The sequence below is a fragment of the Cucurbita pepo genome, chromosome LG01 (genome assembly GCF_002806865.2).
Source record: "Cucurbita pepo subsp. pepo cultivar mu-cu-16 chromosome LG01, ASM280686v2, whole genome shotgun sequence".
Classification (NCBI taxonomy): Eukaryota; Viridiplantae; Streptophyta; class Magnoliopsida; order Cucurbitales; family Cucurbitaceae; genus Cucurbita; species Cucurbita pepo.
In genome coordinates, this window is record NC_036638.1 from 3,792,601 (window position 1) to 3,811,512 (window position 18,912).

General features: G+C 36.7%; 4 protein-coding genes across 4 annotated transcripts in view; 2 read left to right on the plus strand and 2 right to left on the minus strand.

Annotated features, from left to right (window-relative positions):
• LOC111803947 (heavy metal-associated isoprenylated plant protein 39-like) overlaps window positions 1-1,134 on the minus strand; it is a 1,549-nt gene extending 415 nt beyond the window's left edge. The window contains exons 1-3 of the mRNA XM_023688573.1: window positions 954-1,134; window positions 749-824; window positions 9-239 (exon numbers count right to left, since the gene is read on the minus strand). Coding sequence (XP_023544341.1) covers window positions 9-239; window positions 749-824; window positions 954-959 — 313 coding nt within the window. The 5' untranslated portion in view covers window positions 960-1,134. The remainder of the gene's footprint in view (window positions 1-8; window positions 240-748; window positions 825-953) is intronic.
• Window positions 1,135-5,469: 4,335 nt separating this feature from the next.
• LOC111809648 lies at window positions 5,470-6,963 on the minus strand. Its single transcript, XM_023696026.1, has one exon. The coding sequence runs from the start codon at window positions 6,915-6,917 to the stop codon at window positions 5,712-5,714; it is 1,206 nt and encodes a 401-aa protein (XP_023551794.1). The 5' UTR covers window positions 6,918-6,963; the 3' UTR covers window positions 5,470-5,711.
• Window positions 6,964-8,474: 1,511 nt separating this feature from the next.
• On the plus strand, window positions 8,475-10,250 carry LOC111791688 (40S ribosomal protein S10-1-like; the record flags this gene model as incomplete). Its single annotated transcript, XM_023673180.1, is given in 4 exon segments — window positions 8,475-8,523; window positions 8,617-8,896; window positions 9,115-9,250; window positions 9,903-10,250. Coding segments are annotated over 4 exon segments (546 nt in total), but the record flags the coding sequence as incomplete, so codon positions are not given.
• Window positions 10,251-11,906: 1,656 nt separating this feature from the next.
• Window positions 11,907-17,711, plus strand: LOC111787745 (myosin-11-like). The gene is made up of 8 exons (XM_023667789.1): window positions 11,907-11,981; window positions 12,701-12,758; window positions 15,025-15,223; window positions 15,371-15,571; window positions 15,661-15,780; window positions 15,857-15,894; window positions 15,994-16,093; window positions 16,617-17,711. The coding sequence occupies exons 3-8, from the start codon at window positions 15,146-15,148 to the stop codon at window positions 17,586-17,588; spliced, it is 1,509 nt and encodes a 502-aa protein (XP_023523557.1). The 5' UTR covers window positions 11,907-11,981; window positions 12,701-12,758; window positions 15,025-15,145; the 3' UTR covers window positions 17,589-17,711.
• The last annotated feature ends 1,201 nt before the right edge of the window (window positions 17,712-18,912 follow it).

The window sequence follows — 18,912 nt, forward strand, 5'->3', positions numbered from 1 at the left end:
AACACAACCATTTGGGATTTCGTCTTGCTTGTAATAGAAGGTTGGGGGCTGATTACAACAATAACAGGGATACCCAATGCAAGTAATTGGTGGTTTTTTGTTTTCCTCTTTTGGAGGTCCAACTGTGAGAATCTCTGCAAACCAAAGCTTTCTCAGCTTCTCCACTACTTCCACTGGGTCTACTGTCCCCACCACTATCATCTTCCTGTCCTTCATCTCCATGGTTATGGAGTTTATCCCTGCATCCTCAACATCACCCACAAGCTTATTATTACACATCAGTTGGAGAGGAGAACGAAACATCTTTTATAAAGATGTGAAAATCTTTCTCTTTAAAGCCTTGAGGGAAGCCTAAAGAAAAATATTTGTTAGCCTATTATAAATAGTATCAGACCAGACACCGAGTAATGTGCCAACGAGGAGGTTGAGCCCCTAACAGGGGTGGACACAAGACAATGTCCCAGTAAAGACGTTGGGCTTTGAAAAGGGTGGATTGGGCAGTCCCACATCGATAGGAGAAAGGAACTAGTGTCAGCGAGAACACTGGGCTCCGAAGGGAGGTGAATTGTGAGATCCCACATCGGTTGGGGATTAAAGTCTTGAAGAAAAGTCGAGAAGGGAAAAGTTAAAAAGGACAATATGTCTGTTAGCAGTAGGCTTGAAGAGTTAGACTTATAATATTTTAATCATTTTTTTTGTTTTTTTTGTTTTTAATAATTTATGTTAGCTGGAGGATGAAATTTAATACCTGAAAGGCAGGAAACTGCTTTCATAGCCTTCTGCTTTGCTCTTTCATCAGGTACATCCACTCTCACCACTATTTTCTGCATCAAAATATAAGAACAAACCAATTATTATACCATTATTATCTGCTGTTCTAACTACAAACTGTTTAGGGTTCTTGAAAATGACCCAAAAATCCCAATAAAAACATACAAAAATTTATGAATCACCTTCATGTTTGGTTCAGGATTGTGAAGAACTTGAGTGAGAATAGAGCAAGAACAGAAGAAGCTAAGATCATAAGGAGGCTTTTCCCACTACACAATCTCATAGATTCGTCAGTTTATAAAGAGATTGGGATTGGTTCATCAAGATGCTAACAGTCCAAGTTTTGTAGTTGTGTTCAAGAACAAGAAACCTCCCACCTCCCAACTTGAATATTAAAAAAAACCTCCTATTGACTTTGTTTCTATTTTCAAACATTTATAGGTCGTTTCGATGGCGCAATTTAAACCGTTAGCTTTTGGACGTAGAGATGCAAACATAGTCTTACGTCACTCGAACAATAGATAGATTTTTATTTGTAACAAGACTTTTTCAATGGTACGGAAGGGTTGAGATTAGGGTAGAACTGTTTTTCTAATTAACTAGGTTAACCTTTTTATGAAGAAACCGAGCATAAATAATTCACTGTTCGAACTTGTCATATATCGTGTATTTAAAAACTCGGGTTTAAGATGTCGAATTTGCGCGTCCGACCATAGAGTATAAGTTTGAGCTTAAATTAGGCCATATCATAATCATCGAAAAATATAGAAATACTTGTACGTACCGTATAGGTCGGTTGGTTGATGGGTCAAAGGAAATTGGGTTGGGGTTTGATTATGAGTATTAAACCAAAATAAAGATGAGTACTCTAAAGCCAATTAGGCGAAAATAATAGATAGTTTATGACATCGGTGGTTGGCGAGTCAATTTCAAAGAAAAACCTTTAAAANATAAAGATGAGTACTCTAAAGCCAATTAGGCGAAAATAATAGATAGTTTATGATATCGGTGGTTGGCGAGTCAATTTCAAAGAAAAACCTTTAAAACCTAAAACAAAGACCTTCATAATTGGTCTCTCTTATTAAATGTTAATTCCTTTCAAGAAATCTAATGAATATATGTCAAAGTAAATTAGGGATGGATGGAGACCAAATAAACTAAATGCAAGAAAATCAAACTTTGATCAATTTTTTTTTAAAAAAATGTTAGTTTAACGAGAAAAAAGATATGGGATCNAATAAATTAGGGATGGATGGAGACCAAATAAACTAAATACAAGAAAATCAAACATTGATAAAAAAAAAATTTAAAAAAATGTTAGTTTAACGAGAAAAAAGATATGGGATCAATGAATTTAGATTTCTGAGGCAATTATTTAATTTAGTTTTTAGTTAATTAAGTTGTTTTTTTAGGACGGAATAGTTTATTAAATTAATTTCATACAATCGTTGTTCTTCAATTAATGATAAAACTACATATTATTAAATTTTGAACGGATTACAAATCGACATGTGGGTCTCGAGCAAAATTTAAAGAAATAAAAATGACAAATCTCAAACAATGTTGTAAGTCTAATTATTTTATCGAGTAAGTCTAACCGGCCAAATTTGGTCGTATAATAATTGTTTTGAAGATTAAATTAACTCAAAAAGGTCAATTAGAGGACAATTTGGCTCAAAATTGACCAAGTACAAACATTAAGCTCAATGACTTTTAAGTTTAAAGCTTTCAAATTTAAGTTACTTATTATCACTTTGAATTTCGAGGCATCGAAAGATCGAATGTCATGCAAAATGAAAGAATGAGAAGATAATAAAAAAAAAAATATATATATATATATATATATATTATTGGTCATTTAAAGAGGCATAGAGAATGAGATATATATATATATATGTTTGGTCTTTAAAGAGGGCATAGAGAATGAGATACTTCGGTTTGACTTTCTTTTGTGACTATTGAGATTCACGCATTCCTCCCTCAATCAGCATCATCATGCACCGAAAAAAGGAAATGTAGAAAGGGACCTACTGGTAGGTTCTTGCTGCAGTAGGAGACCACGAGATATCTCTAAGATCTAGGTATGTTGTTCTTGTTGCGCACAATCTTAGGTAGCTAGCTAGTTAGCCTACATATTGGTAACGGATGTATGAGATTGAGGCGCTACCTGAAAAAACACTCTCACAAACAAGTAGGGACAACATGGTGAGNTCAATGAATTTAGATTTCTGAGGCAATTATTTAATTTAGTTTTTAGTTAATTAAGTTGTTTTTTTAGGACGGAATAGTTTATTAAATTAATTTCATTTTGTTCGATCACAAATTGTCACATCGTTGTTCTTCAATTAATGATAAAACTACATATTATTAAANTACAATCGTTGTTCTTCAATTAATGATAAAACTACATATTATTAAATTTTGAACGGATTACAAATCGACATGTGGGTCTCGAGCAAAATTTAAAGAAATAAAAATGACAAATCTCAAACAATGTTGTAAGTCTAATTATTTTATCGAGTAAGTCTAACCGGCCAAATTTGGTCGTATAATAATTGTTTTGAAGATTAAATTAACTCAAAAAGGTCAATTAGAGGACAATTTGGCTCAAAATTGACCAAGTACAAACATTAAGCTCAATGACTTTTAAGTTTAAAGCTTTCAAATTTAAGTTACTTATTATCACTTTGAATTTCGAGGCATCGAAAGATCGAATGTCATGCAAAATGAAAGAATGAGAAGATAATAAAAAAAAAAATATATATATATATATATATATATTATTGGTCATTTAAAGAGGCATAGAGAATGAGATATATATATATATATGTTTGGTCTTTAAAGAGGGCATAGAGAATGAGATACTTCGGTTTGACTTTCTTTTGTGACTATTGAGATTCACGCATTCCTCCCTCAATCAGCATCATCATGCACCGAAAAAAGGAAATGTAGAAAGGGACCTACTGGTAGGTTCTTGCTGCAGTAGGAGACCACGAGATATCTCTAAGATCTAGGTATGTTGTTCTTGTTGCGCACAATCTTAGGTAGCTAGCTAGTTAGCCTACATATTGGTAACGGATGTATGAGATTGAGGCGCTACCTGAAAAAACACTCTCACAAACAAGTAGGGACAACATGGTGAGTGCTAGCCTATGATGAGTGTGAAAAAACACTCTCACAAACAAGTAGGGACAACATGGTGAGTGCTAGCCTATGATGAGTGCTAGCCTACTCGTCATTCATGGAGGTAGTTGATGAACTCATCCCACAAGGATCGTTGAGGTAGTCTTTTAAGTCTTTAGGGTGGTTTGACGATCTTGATACAGTTCAATTTCTCTACAAGTTTGGATGATTGAGGAGCATAAGGTCTCACCCTCTAATCATCTCTCCCTATTTCGACGTCCCACCTGGCGGGAGGAACTAAAATTTGACTTGAATAAATGTGGTTGTTTTGGATAATAAGTATAGTTGGGCCACTTTTGTAATGCATTAGACTTTGGGCCTTACTCGAATTAAAACTCTCATATTTATAGCATTAATGTTGGTGATATGACGTAGCCCAATCCAATAATTAAAAGTAAAGTAAATCATATAACTNATAATGTCGTAAGTCTTATTATTTTATCGAGTAAGTCTAACCGGCCAAATTTGGTCATATAGTAATTGTTTTGAAGATTAAATAAATTAACTCAAAAGGTCAATTAGAGGACAATTTGGCTCAAAGTTGACGAAGTACAAACATTAAGTTCAATGACTTTTAAGTTTAAAGCTTTCAAATTTAAATTACTTATTATCACTTTGAATTTTGAGGCATCGAAAGATCGAATGTGATTAATAGAATATGTCATGCAAAATGAAGAATGAGAAGACAATGAAAAAAAACTATAAAATTTCGCATGAATTTAAAACTTTACAACGACCAAGGTAAAACAAAAAACATGTGTATATATATACAAAAAGATCGAATGTTTGGTCATTTAAAGAGGGCATAGAGAATGAGATACTTCGGTTTGACTTTTTTCTGTGACTATTGAGATTCCATGCATCCCTCCCTCCATCAGCATCATCATGCACTGAAAAAAGGAAATGTAGAAAGGGACCTACTGGTAGGTTCTTGCCGCAGTAGGAGACCACGAGATATCTCTAAGATCTAGGTATGTTGTTCTTGTTGCGCACAATCTTAGGTAGCTAGCTAGTTAGCCTACATATTGGTAACGGATGTATGAGATTGAGGCGCTACCTCAAAAAACAGTCATAGTGAGTGCTAGCCTATGATGAGTGCTAGCCTACTCGTCATTCATGGGGGTAGTTGATGAAGTCATCCCACAAGGATCGTTGAGGTGATGTTGATACAGTTCAATTTCTCTATGTTACTCCGTTTTAACTTCACAAGTTTGGATGATTCAGGAGCACGGGGTCTCATCCTCTAATCATCTCTCCCTATTTGGACGTCCCACCTGGCGGCGGGAGGAAATAAAATTTGACGGTTGTTTTGGATAATAAGTATAGTTGGGCCAGTTTTGTAATGCATTAGAGTTTGGGCCTTACTCGAATTAAAACTCTCATATTTGTAGCATTAATGTTGGTGATATGACATAGCCCAATCCAATAATTAAAAGTAAAGTAAATCATATAACTTAAACGTGGTCACCATGTTGTTGCATTCATGTCATATAACAATCCCAGAAATTAGATATTTCAATTTCATTAATAAACCATATAAATTCAGCACCATTACATCTGCAGATTAACATTAAATATTTTCTAACATCCAGCAAGAAATTAAAACCGTAAGAGCAAAATAAAATAAAATAAAATAAATAAATCAAAAGTCTTACAAAATCTACATGGGAGGCACCATGGGACTGGTTGCTGTTTAGAAGATCCTTTAGCAGTAGTGATCATGGCGTGTTAATGGCTTCCTCTTCTTCAGTTTTGTTTCACACAATTGGGGAAGATGCCTTCGCAGTGTACTCCAAAAGCTCAACAATCTCTGTTCTGCTTCTCACAACCCTGTGGAAAACTTCTCTGATTTGTTGCTGTAATGGCACCAATCCTTCTTCCAGTTTCTTGCAGGTTTCTGCCAGCTCCGCCACCTGTTTTGTCACCTCCGCCTGCCGCTCCGCCTCCAACGGGAAAGCGAACGAATCAGTGAATTCGATCAGTGATTGACTCAGTTTCTCCATCCTCTGCATCTCTTCTAACAGACCAGCGCTTCCTTTCTTCTCTTTCTTCTTCCACTCGTCCGCGATTTTCTCCTGCAGTCCGATCATGGATTGCGCCCAGCTAATCTGCTTCGACACCGGAAAGTACGTCGTCAGCCCGCCTCTCTCCTGGCACGGCAGCGCCGCAACCAGAGTCCACATTACGAACACCAAAACCGTACTCATCAAGTAAACCGTCTGCGGTAAACTCGATGACTCGCCGCCGCGTGGTACAACCAGATTAGACGACATAGCTTGAATCTGCTTCGCCGCTGACCAACCTTTCGCCATACTCCAAGACAGCGAACGAAACTGTCCTGCGATTCGGTCCTTATGCAGCGGAGTGGCGGTGCCGGAACCGGCACCGGCACCTCCACGACGCCCGAAAGACCAAGATCTCTCTGCGGATTTACTGTTGGAGAAATCCTTATCCTCAACGGCCATGGATGTAATCAAGGTATTCAAAGCCCTACGCGCTCGTTTCACTTGTCCGTCTCCAATCGGACTCTGCTCCAGAGCTGAAATCGCGATTTGAGCGAGTTTTTGAAACTGGCGAACCGATTCAATCCCGTGGAGAACGGCATTACAGATATCCAAAGCCTTGACGACGCGATCTAGAAACTCGGGGACGAGACGGTCAAGCGGCGGCTTGACAATCTGAGAGGGATCGCGGCCCATGATGAGGAGAGCCTTAAATTGAGCCTCGCAGCAGAGGAATTCGTCAAGGAGCTTCCTGAGCCAGGCGATGGAGAGGAAAGTTTCCGAAGAAACGTCTTCGGAGGAGGACGGAGGTACTAATTCGGAAAATCGCTCGGAAACTTGCTTCTGAAAGAGCTCGAGATCCTCGAGCTCCTGCTCGTGAGCACCGTCCATGGAGATGACTTGGTTTCGGCGGGTGCTGATACGGCCAAGGAAGGAGCTGGGCTGTTCCGTTGCCGGCATGGTGGCAGAGAGCAGAAGAAAAGGGATTTGAAAATGAGAAGGGAATGATGAAGTTACGGTTTGGCATCATTTTTATTTTTATATATTTGGGACCGAGGTTTTAGGCGACGCCTTGTACGGGTGACCGGAGAGTGTTGTTTTCCGGAATTGCCCTTTACTTTTACCATTATACCCCAGGCTTGGACGCTTGGTAGCCGTGAAGCTCCTTTTACAAATATTAACATTATTATTACATTATTACAATAGTCAGCGGAGCCGAGTCGAATAGAGAAATAAAGGCGCGCCGGATGGAGAATCTCAGTCAGGGGTTAGAATTGGAATGTAATTTAAAATAAAAAATACAAAACAGAGGAAAAAGTCAAGAGGGCATTTGACCAGGCTCCATGTCCCACGCCTCGCCACAATTCTCCACTCTCTCTCTCTCTCTCTCTAACCGTCTCCCCGTCACCGTCAGTTTCTCCCTCCTCCTCCTCCTCTTCCGCCTCCCTTTTAAGCCTTAACGGCGTTAATAAACACGCCTATTTTTAACCTTTTCTCCGTCTCCATTCCATTTTTTAAAAGAATATATATTAAATTATTAACCATTTTTTAGTGTAAAATAGTTTAGAAATATTTATAATTTGAAGTTTTAAAAGAAAATAAAAATATTTGGGACATTGCTTTGTGTTCCCACCAGCTATGTCACCTTCACTTTTTCCTCCTTATCTTCGTCAAACTTTCTTTGAAAACTTCACTCAACCTCTTTTCCTTTCTTTTCTTTATTTTATTTTCTTTTCTCATGTCAATTGTCACACACCTTTTAGCATAAAGTTATGTATTTAAATTGCGTGGACAATTTTAATAATTAGCGACATTTAATTAGACGAGCAAAGAATGATGTCATGCAATATAAAAAATTATACTTAAAAGAAAATATTTAAAATAGGTCCATATCTTTTTATTATCACACACACATTTTTACGTATTGACAAAAGTTTGGACAAACCGCGTTTTTTTCTTTTTTCTCTAAAGACCCTTTCGGGCTCAAAATTATGGTATTAATTTCAAAATAGGTCCATATCTTCTCTAAATTTGTATATTACCCCCACACGTGTGTGTTTATATATTTCTCAAAGCCCAACTCGAACCTGTAGCAGCCCAATCTAGCGAGCTCATCCTATGCAGCCCAGCGGCCCACTTGACACCCACAAACCCTAGCCGCTTTCTCCTCCTCCACCCCGTCTCTTTTTACGCTTCATTCTTCTCATTCTTCACGCCTCTCGCTTCTACTGCTGCCATTTTCAGTTCTTTCTGAACTTCAATCATGGTATTTCTCTTCTTCTTCTATCATAGCAACTAATTTATGTCTTTCTTTTTCTTTTTCTTTTTTCTTATTCTCGTTCCAAGGTTGTGTGGTGTTTCAAAATGAATTGATTTTTGAAAGGAATCAATCTGGCAGTGGGAATTGTTTCCCTGTTTGTGTATTTTGAATTGATGTAGTGGGTCGAGTTCTCTTTCGTTCGAAGAATTATTTTCCTTGTGTTCGGTCTCTCATGTTCATTTGTTTCTTTTCTTCAGATTATTTCAGAGAAGAACCGTAGGGAGATCTCCAAGTACCTCTTTCAAGGTATACTTTAATGCAATCCCTCTTGAACGAGGGTTATTTCTGATTTGTCGGTGATTTCGCGATTTTATTTATTCGTTGTTGTTGGCGATTCAGAGGGGGTTTGTTATGCCAAGAAGGACTACAATTTGGCCAAGCACCCAGAAATCGATGTGCCCAATTTGCAGGTTATTAAGCTAATGCAGAGCTTCAAGTCCAAGGAATATGTCCGCGAGACATTTGCTTGGATGCATTACTACTGGTACCTTACCAATGATGGCATTGAGTTCCTCAGGACTTACCTTAACCTTCCTTCTGAAATTGTCCCTGCTACCTTGAAGAAACAAGCCAAGCCTGCTGGCAGGCCCTTTGGCGGACCACCCGGGGATCGCCCACGGTAAGATATGTCTGTAATGCTGATCAGTTCATTAAGGTTATGGTTGATTTATCTGTGCTTTGGAACTATGGATTATGAAGTTTTTTCGTTACTGTTCTAGGTTTATAGATGGAGGTGTATGTAATATGTGATTGTATAATGCGAGGGCTATGTTATTTAGTAAGTTGTATTTACTCGTATTAGTATTCTGATTGAGTTTTGGTGATTATATGAATTAGGGGTCCACCTCGTTTCGAGGGAGGTGAGAGGAGGTTTGGTGACCGTGATGGCTACCGTGGAGGTCCTCGTGGACCTGCTGGTGAATTTGGCGGTGACAAGGGAGGAGCTCCAGCAGATTACAGGCCTTCTTTTGGGGTAATCTTTGAATCATCCATTTTGCATCATCATGGTGCTATACATAATATGGTTGATGCTCTCTATATAAGAATGTTGCTATTTCCTTGTTTTGATCTGCCCTTGGGATGATTCTTGATGATAGATATAAAATGCATTCCAATCATTGTTCATGTATCTAGCTAGAATTTTTGTAAGTAAGCCCTGTCGCACCAGGGGATGGCGAAATGGTTTTGTCATTTGTTAGTAATTGGTCATGAGTTGATGGGAAGAAGCATCATATGGTTATAGTTTAGTCCCTTCATCTGTTCATGTTTTCCTTCATAAGAGCTCCCTACTCAGTTTGCTCTGCTAATAACTCAGATTATGATGTTCATTCATACTTTCTTGTGGCATTTGCATGTCATGGTCTTTGTTAATAAAATATTCTTGGGCTCATCTGAAAAAGATTAATGATTTCAGTGTGGGGTTTAGCTGAGTTGATTGGGGGCTTGTGGCTACTCTGTTTCATCAAAGAATGAGAGTTAATAGAAAAAATATTAGCTGAAATGTTAGAGATGTCATTGGATAGGTGCAGAAGTTATATTTTGAACGACTTGGCACTCTATGAGAGTCGTCTGTGAGTTCTTCGATGCTTTCGTTGATCGTTGTCTTATACTTCAAAATTTATCAGGGTCCTGGTGGAAGACCGGGTTTTGGCCGTGGAGCTGGTAGCTATGGCGGAGGAGCTGGAGCAAGCTCAAATCTTCCTTGAAAAATATGGTCTTACGAGCAGTTTAATGAATTTTCAGTGGAATGAGCTAGCAGTTTGATTAAGAGTTTGTTAGCCTTTTTTCCTTTCATTTAGCATATGGGGATGTTACAAATTTAAATTTTGTTCCTCTCTTTGTACGGTTAATTACTATTTGTTTGGTATGAGCAAGAATGTGATTTTATTGTTTTTGAAGATCGACTGCCTTAGTAATGAGGAAACAAACATCTTAAGCAAATTATTATATTTATGATTAAATTGTTTTCTGTATGTGATTTTATTCCTTGTTTTGATTTGTATACAACAAATATATGATGAAGATCATATGTTTGAGGAAAAAGTCTAGAAAGTGTTTTGATCGGACAAATGCAACTATTTTTTTAAAAAATTATTAATATCAAGATTTTCAGATTTAGCAAAATGTAAATTGAAATTTAAAGGATGTAAAATTTGAAGCAAGAAATTAAAAATTGGCCGAACTCTTGTTTTAATATATAAATTATGCCTAGAATATCATTCATTTAAGGGTAAAATAGTAATTTTTAAAAATAGAACACTAGATTTCTAGAACTTTTGCGTTTAGTCCACAATGCTCGTTCTTAGTGCTTGAGATAACAGAACCATTAATGACTGACTTAATGAAATGCTGACTAGGATGATGATTGGACTTGTTTTAAATTCCAATCAATTGATGATGTGGCTTTATTAGTCCTGACATGATTATTTGTTTTAAAGAGAAAAAAGAAAAAACTCTTATTGGGCCGTCGCCATGCCCACCTCCGATTTCTCTCTCTTTCGCGCTCTTTCGCGCTCTTCCGCGCTTTCCCAATTCCAGCCTCCATGGCTTCATAAACTGTGCTCGATTCAACAGTCGGCTCGGTTATGTATACTGCAGGTTATCAAACGTCGACCACCGACCCCACCGTCGTGTTTATCCACGGCGGTCGATTTTGTGGTATTCTAGTTACTCCCTTCTTCTTTTGTGGGCATTTTAAGTCGTGGGTTGGACTTGATGCCTGTCAAATTGGTTTTATTGGGTGAGTCTATTTTGATCTGTATCGTTGTTTTGATTGTTAGGGTTGATACTTGAAATGAGCTTAAGGGGATTGGATTGCTTTGCAAGAAAAACTAGATAGNAGCAGATATCGCATACCCAAACGACCCAAGAATTCAAATCAAGGTAGATGACGATCTGAAGCAACTTTTTCGGGAGATTGAATTACCTCGCGACATGCTGATGAAACCTGCAACTAACACTGCAAAGAGGCGAGCCAATGCACAACACATAGCATCCTGGAAGCCGAAGCCCAAGAAAAAGAAGCAAGAGATCAGCAAGAGGACTAAGCTCACCAATGCTCATCTTCCCGAGCTCTTCAAAAATTAGAGAACCCTATGCTTATAAGGTTATCTGTAGGGTGAGATGCAACAATATATAGTTATGTCAATGGACTCTGTAGATAGCATTTTCCATCCCTTCTGTTTGATGTATTGCTGTTTTATATTTTACTTTCTTTCAATGATATCACCATAGAATTAAGTGTCCCTATGGCTACTTTAGTGTATGTCTCTGCTTTTACTTCAATTAACAGTGGAAATATAAGAGTTAAGTTCAATCAAACTAAATATATGACATGAGAAGTTTGTTACAAAGTGAACTTTTACATTCTGTTATTTCAAGTTTATTTGATTTCAGAAGAGTTGATATGTGCATGGCTTCTATTTCCTTGCCAAACCCACATTTCTGCTACGGTAGAGCACAGCCCAAGTACCAATTTAGGGAAGAGAGAAGGTTCAAGCCTTTCAAATTGAAATTTCCAATCTATTTCTATGATGCATTGCCCAAGATTTTTAAATTTACATGGTTTTTCTTCAATTGTTCGTAGAAAGGTTTTTGAACAGGTATGCCTGCTCAAAGCGAAGAACAATATTTCTGAAGAAGAGAATGGATATGCTAGATACCTCTATACCACGCAGTATCAAATGAGGGGCATTGTTGCCGAGGTGGGTTTCTATAAATCTATGAAACGTTCAAAATTTTGTGTGAAGTTTGTTTTCATTTTATTTCTGCAGGACGTGCCTGTGATCAAACCAATGAAAGGTATACCCATGGTGTGTAAGTTCTCTTGTTTTCTTCCATCTTCTCATTGATTGTTCTTCTACACATGGTGCACGCCAAAAAAGTCTCTGCTACACTGAATTCCTATATTTCTTTTTATGTAACTCCCCAAACGATGTTTCCGCAGATGGATTATGATATTTCAACGAATTCTTAGTTCCTCAGAGACCCCTTTTCTAGAACAAGTAAAAGGGCATGTTCTGGGAGTGATTTTAAAATGGTTCTAATAGTTTTTGTCATACTGAAAATCACTCCAAAAGGGATATTTAATCCTTCAAATTATGTGAGCGTTTGGTTTTACAGTTTAATGTAATTTTCACATCGTCAAAATTGATTTTGAATAATTAAATGAATGTTTTGGAGTGATCTTTTGATCATTTCAACTTCAGTCTCAAATATGCCCTAAAGGTTTGATTGATTTCCACGTGAGGTGTACTCTTCTTGGCTGTCAAAGCTCTAAATTCTTTATTTAATTGCTGTTGTTTTCAGTAGATATTTTATCTTCTCTCTTTCTCTGCCGCTTTCTGTTTGGTCAGCATGTTGTGTTGTAATTTTCTTGGTTGGCATTTATGATAAATCTGTCTCAACATTTTTCTCTCTTCAGATGGAAGCAAAAAGGGTCAAAAACAAATCCAGACGGGAGTGACTGAGATAGCTCACCAGTAAGTTTCTTTGGGACCCCTTATCTGATCACTCTGTCTTTCAGTCTCTCTTCTTATAAACAATCATTTCCACACACATTGAAAATTATCATCTTCCAGCTTTCTCTCGTTTGTCGCCACTCAGTTCTTAGTAGGTTATAAACATGAAAGCCTGGAAATGAGAACAGAGATAAATAGTAAACCAAAGAAAAAATGGGGTATGAAAAAGAAAGATATGCTGCCCTTATCATCTTTTTAGATCCACAAGCTAACTAGTAAGACAGACTATTTAGATGTAAAGAACTGTGGAAAGTTCCTCGAGATCTGATTCCCGTTCTTTTTTTGATGCTATAATTGGTTAGTCAATAAAATAGGTCGGTGTTTTTAAAAGAACAAAGGAAAAACAATATGGTTCACATGTCATGGAATCAACAGCAATAAAGGGTTGCTCTTGAGGAATCTAAGGTTATTTTGATCTAAGACGCCATGGATTTGCTTTCACACACCTTTATTTAACGTCATATGAAAACAGATAGAACAAAGAAGAGGCCACATAGAACAAAGAGGAATGGAAATGTAAAGAAAACTCCATAAGGAAACACAGAGCCCTGAGCTACCAATAAAAGGTTAATTCATTATTAGAACTCGAAGAATATAATATTTGGTGAAGTATCATATCTTTTGGGTTTTGCCATCAGACCTTCTTTCATTTCATGTCAAATTTTAGGTTGAAATTTTAATGGGTTTTGGTGTACCCAAAAAAGGATGTAATAATCTTTATCTTTCATTGAAAGAGACCATCATCATCCTTGAGTTTGATATATTAGCTTCATGATAAGCCTTGAAACAGAGCCTTTTTGCCCTCTTTTACTCAAGTCTTAGGTGTTTATAACTCCTAAGTTTGTTCTATTTTGGCATTTGCTCTATTTTTATCCGTAAATTTTTAAGTTTGTTTTGTTGGGTTATTTTTTTATCTTATATCTACTTGTTCAATGAAAATCTCTAATCTGTATGGCTCGAAATCATGTTCACTTCAAAGACTAAATTGAACATTTTGAAAGTTCCACATATTGAGTAATAAGATATCTTAGTTTTTCTTAAAAGTCGTAGGCTCCGCATATTTCCGTAGTTAAAACATGTCTACTTCTTCTAAGAAGATGTAGGTTCTACCCTGAGTGGTTGCAAGTTAATATTAAACTTCGGGTTTTGGATCCGTAGATGGGGTAGTAAGTTGGTGAAAGGGACCATCTAGCAATCGACCATTGGTATCATGTTTCCCAAGGGTTCCCACCTCATGTTCCTCTCCAACCCACCTCCATGAAACTATCCATCTTTCCTTCTCATCTATTTTTATTTATTTTTCTTAGTGACCATTTCCTATTATTCATTCATTTAAATTAAACTGACTACTTTTACAAGGATAGATGTGTAGGGACGTTTCCTATAATGATGGCTTATTTTTTACAAGGATAAATGTGTAGGGACGTTTTTGTATAAAGTTATGGGACTAAGGGAGCCTTAGTTTATTAAGTTTGTTCTACTTTAATCTCTCATTCATTAATGCATCTTTATGAACCTTATCTTTATGCTACCAAATCCCCAACATAGATTAACAAATTAGGTTCAATCCAATAATACCCCTCTTTTTTAGTAGAACATTTAAGATACTTTTAAATGTATATAACAATAATTATAATAAGAGTGTTTTGGTAACTCCATAAGTATTAAGAAGTCAAATTTAATTTAATCGAACTCTTATTATGTTATAATAGGTCTATATTTATTATAAAATTGAATTTTATGTCTTATATGATTTGAAAACTTTTAAATTAAAATTAAAAATTAAATGACAAAATCTCGAATTTAATCCATTTCATTTTCACACACCTAACAACTTGCATGCATGGTTGCGTAAGGCTTACTTATTGGACAAATGGAAAAAGAAAAAGAAAGTATAAAGTTGCAATTTTTTTGGGTGAAAAAAAGATATGAATCTAGTTTTTAAAATATTTTCTTTTATTTATTAACAATTTGAAATTATATTGTATAATTAGTTGAGTAAATCTTATCCTCAAAATGCCTTTAATTCGCTTTCTTTATTTTCTTTTTCCACGTGTCACTCGCCGCTCTTTCCAAAAGCACTCTGCCAAATAAAGTCCTTTAGATTGCTGCTCTGTTTCTTTCCCAAGCTTCTATTCTCTATTTCCTCTGCAACTCTTCCCGTCTTCCATGTCTTAACGGCTTCTCCTCTTCTTCCTCGTCATTCGAGCCTCTACTTGTTTTTCAGTTGACTTTTCTTCATTGTCTGCTCTTGTTTTCGCAATGCCAACTGATTCTGTTGAATTGAGCTGAACCCATCTGGGGGTGACTCGAATGTTGCGGCTGGTGGAGGAGTGAGATTGGCGAAGATGTTCAAGTCGGCGAGGTGGAGGAGTGAGAAGAACAGGATCGAGGCTGAGTTCAAATTGCGGTTCTGTGCCACTCAGGTCGGTTGGGATTCAGGGTTTTCGGGTTCTGATCGTATTGGAATTTCCATTTTGATTGAGTTCGATTTGGTTTCTGGAAAAATGTAGCAAATGGGAAAACAAAATAGTGTTTAGTTCATTGTTTGGATTAACTGTTTGTGATTTCAGATACCGGAATTTGGTGGGGATTCGTTGATGATATCTGTGGTTCCTGGTGATGTGGGAAAGCCGACGCTGAGACTGGAAAAGGCCACAGTGCGAGGAGGAAAATGTCGGTGGGAGAATGCTGCTTATGTAACAGTGGAGTTCGATGCAGACCAAAAAACTGGAAAGTTCATTGAGAAACTTTACCATTTTCGAGTCTCCACGGTATGAAGCTTGGCTGGATTCTTTTTGCTTTCTATGTGTTCGACGAAATGCGCTGTTCTTTTTAGATGTTATTTGTGGGTTTTGTACAGGGATTGACCAGACCTGGTTTACTTGGTGAAGTTTCTATTGATTTTGCTAAATATGCTGAGGCCACTAAGCCTTTCTCTGCCTCTCTTCCCCTCCAGAATTCGAATTCTGCTGTTTTGCATGTTAGTTTATCTCTCTGTCTCTCTCTGTTCTTATTTGTTCATAAACATAAGCGTTGAAGTTTCTTGTGCTATACAGATTTGGATACAGAGGATGCAGGAAGATGGTGATCAAAGGTATATAATAAGATGGTGAATTAGAGTTTATAAGTTTCTTGACTGTTTTCTTATAGAACATGGGGGTTAAATCTGCTCTGTTTGGGAAATTTTTTTCAGAGATTTGGAAGAATTTGAAGGTTTACAAAGTAGATCTCAACATGAGAGCTTAAGCAGCTACTTGAACAATGAGGATATAAACAAGAACAATTACACTGAAGTAAGATTTCCTCCCCAGTACGCCAAAACTGCGTTTTCTTTTCTTGTTCACTTTTTTCCCCATCCTTTACATTCAGCTAAGGTTTGATTCAGATTTTGGAAAGGGTCCAATCCACAAGTTTTCGGTTGGAGAGGAGAATGAAACATTCCTTGTAAGGATGTGGAAACCTCTCCCTCATAGACGCGTTTTAAAACCATGAGGCTGACGGCGATACATAATAGGCTAAAACGAATAATATCTACTAGTGGTGAGCTTGGGCTGTTATAAATGGTATCAGAGCCAGACACCAGGCGGTGTGCTAGCGAGGACGCTTGCCTCAAAGGAGGTGGATTGTGAAATCCCACGTCGAGTGGAAGGAGAAACGAAACATTCTTATATGGGTGTGAAAACTCCCTAATAGACACGTTTTAAAATCATGAGGCTGACGATGATACGTAACAGGCTAAAACTGACAATATCTACTCGCGATAAGCTTGATGGCAATATTATTTTGAATCAAATCTCTCTCCTCTTTATTTTACAGGATGGATTAAGTGATGAAGCTGAAAAGAACGGTGAAGTAAATGGTGAGTTATCAAGTTCCGAGAGCAGCTCTGGACTTGACAGTCCAATAGAAAATGGGATTACGAACAACATCCATCACCAACCTAATGGCTTCCTTTCACCATTAAGCCACGCCCCGGTCTCTCGCAAATCAACTACTCATGAAGAGGATCAGACATTGGCATGGAAGTGGTCGATTCAATCTGATCATATCATAACAACGGACGATCTGCGGGCTGTCTTAGAAGAAATGAGACAAGAACTGAATTATGAGAAAGAATTGAATGTCAATCTCCGGTTACAGCTACAGAAGACGCAGGAATCAAACACCGAGTTGATATTAGCAGTACAGGATCTTGAGGAGATACTGGACGAGAAGAACTGCGAAATATCAGATATTTATACCGAGTTAAATTCCAAGAAGGCTGAATATTCTGATGCTTTAGAAGCAATCAGGGAGCTTGAATCCCATGGCAGAAGTTTGGAGGAAGAACTTGAGAAGCAGGGGGGAGATTTCGAAGCGGAGTTAGAGGCAATGATCCGTTCCAAGGTTGAGCAAGAGCAAAGGGCAATCCGAGCTGAAGAAGCTTTGAGAAAATTGAGGTCGAGAAATGCTCGTACTGCAGAAAGGGTTCAGGAGGAATTTGGAAGAGTGTCGAAGCAGATGGTATGTGCATTTGAGGCAAATGAGAAGGTGGCTATGAAAGCGGTGGCGGAAGCGAGTGAGGTTCGGTCACAGAGAAGTCGCTTGGAGGAAGCTCTCCAGAATGCAAATGAAGAGATACGGTCGGTGAGAGAGAGTTATGAGGAAAAATTGGAAACCATGGAAAGTGAAGTGAAGGATATGCAGGAGAGATATTCAGAGATAAGTCTTAGATTTGCAGAGGTGGAAGGTGAAAGGCAGCGGCTTGTAATGACTGTGCGCAACCTCAGGAATGCGAACAGAAATTAAGTCTTTTATCTAACACAATTCTACTTTAATACCCATATATAATGTATAGTTGAGGAGCTCATTTCACCAAAGTCGGAAAGTCCATAAATTAAATTGTGTATTGTCGTTTTTGGGGTTTCCCTTTCAAGCTTCCCATTAAGATTTTTAGAATGCTCGCTAGGAATAAGTTTCTACACCCTTATAAAAAATATTTCGTTTGTCTCTCCAATCGGTGTGGGATCTCATATTCTACCCTTTTCGGGACCAACGTCTTTGCTGACATTTATTACCTTCTCCAATTGATGTGTGGATATCACATATAATTAGTATTCTTTTCCAGCATTATTGTGAACTATTTCTAGCATGGATGATAGAAATTTTGTGAGTGAGTTGGTTTATGGTGACAGAATCTGAGAACTTTAATAAAAATATTTTTTTATAAAATGATTAATGTTCTTTAACACTATCAAAATTCAAATTATACACTTGTTAACAGAATTCGAGACTGAACTAGAGAATGATCACTCCAAAGGTGTAATTTGTCTTAGTAACTTCAACCAATATTTAACATAACAAGCCAAATTTTTTAAATATGTTTGTTCTTCAATTTTGTAAACTTTTTAATAAATTTACGAATTCAAAATTATTTGTTTCTATTTGTTTCTTTAAATTTTAAAAAAATTTAAGTTACTAGATCATAGATTCATTTTATTTTTGAAAAATCAACGTATTAAATAAGAAAATTAAAAGTTTGAAAATCATATTAGGCATAAAATTCAACTTTATACTTAAAATTTAAACTTTCAAATACGTAAATAATTTATTAAACATAAAATTAAAATTAAAAATCTTATTAATCATTTTTAAAGTTAAATGATTATAGTTTTTTTTTTTCTTTTGATATTTTCAAATTAAACTCTAAAATATTCTAAAATTATTGTGATCTCATTAAAGAAAAGATATGGAAAAAAAAGGGTGTAATTTTGATATAACCATGTGGGCTGTATGTTGAGTGTTGAGAAGAAGGCTCATAACATTTTGGGCTATTATATCTTCAAATTTATGGATGAATAATAGAAAAGAATTACAACAATTATGTGTAAATCTCAAAATATTTTATTTTATTAATCTATTTCTAATTCACCATTTTCAGGTGGGTTTTCCATAATTACATGCTCATTATTTTCGTTTAATTTTACTCCTATCTTTTTAGAACGTGACAAAGATTTCTTACCGACCATTTATGCACTCAATTTACTACTAGATATGCTTTAAATATATATATATATTGTTTTAAGTTTAAGTAAAAATTGTTTCAAACATCTTAGTTTTTTTTTTTTTTTTT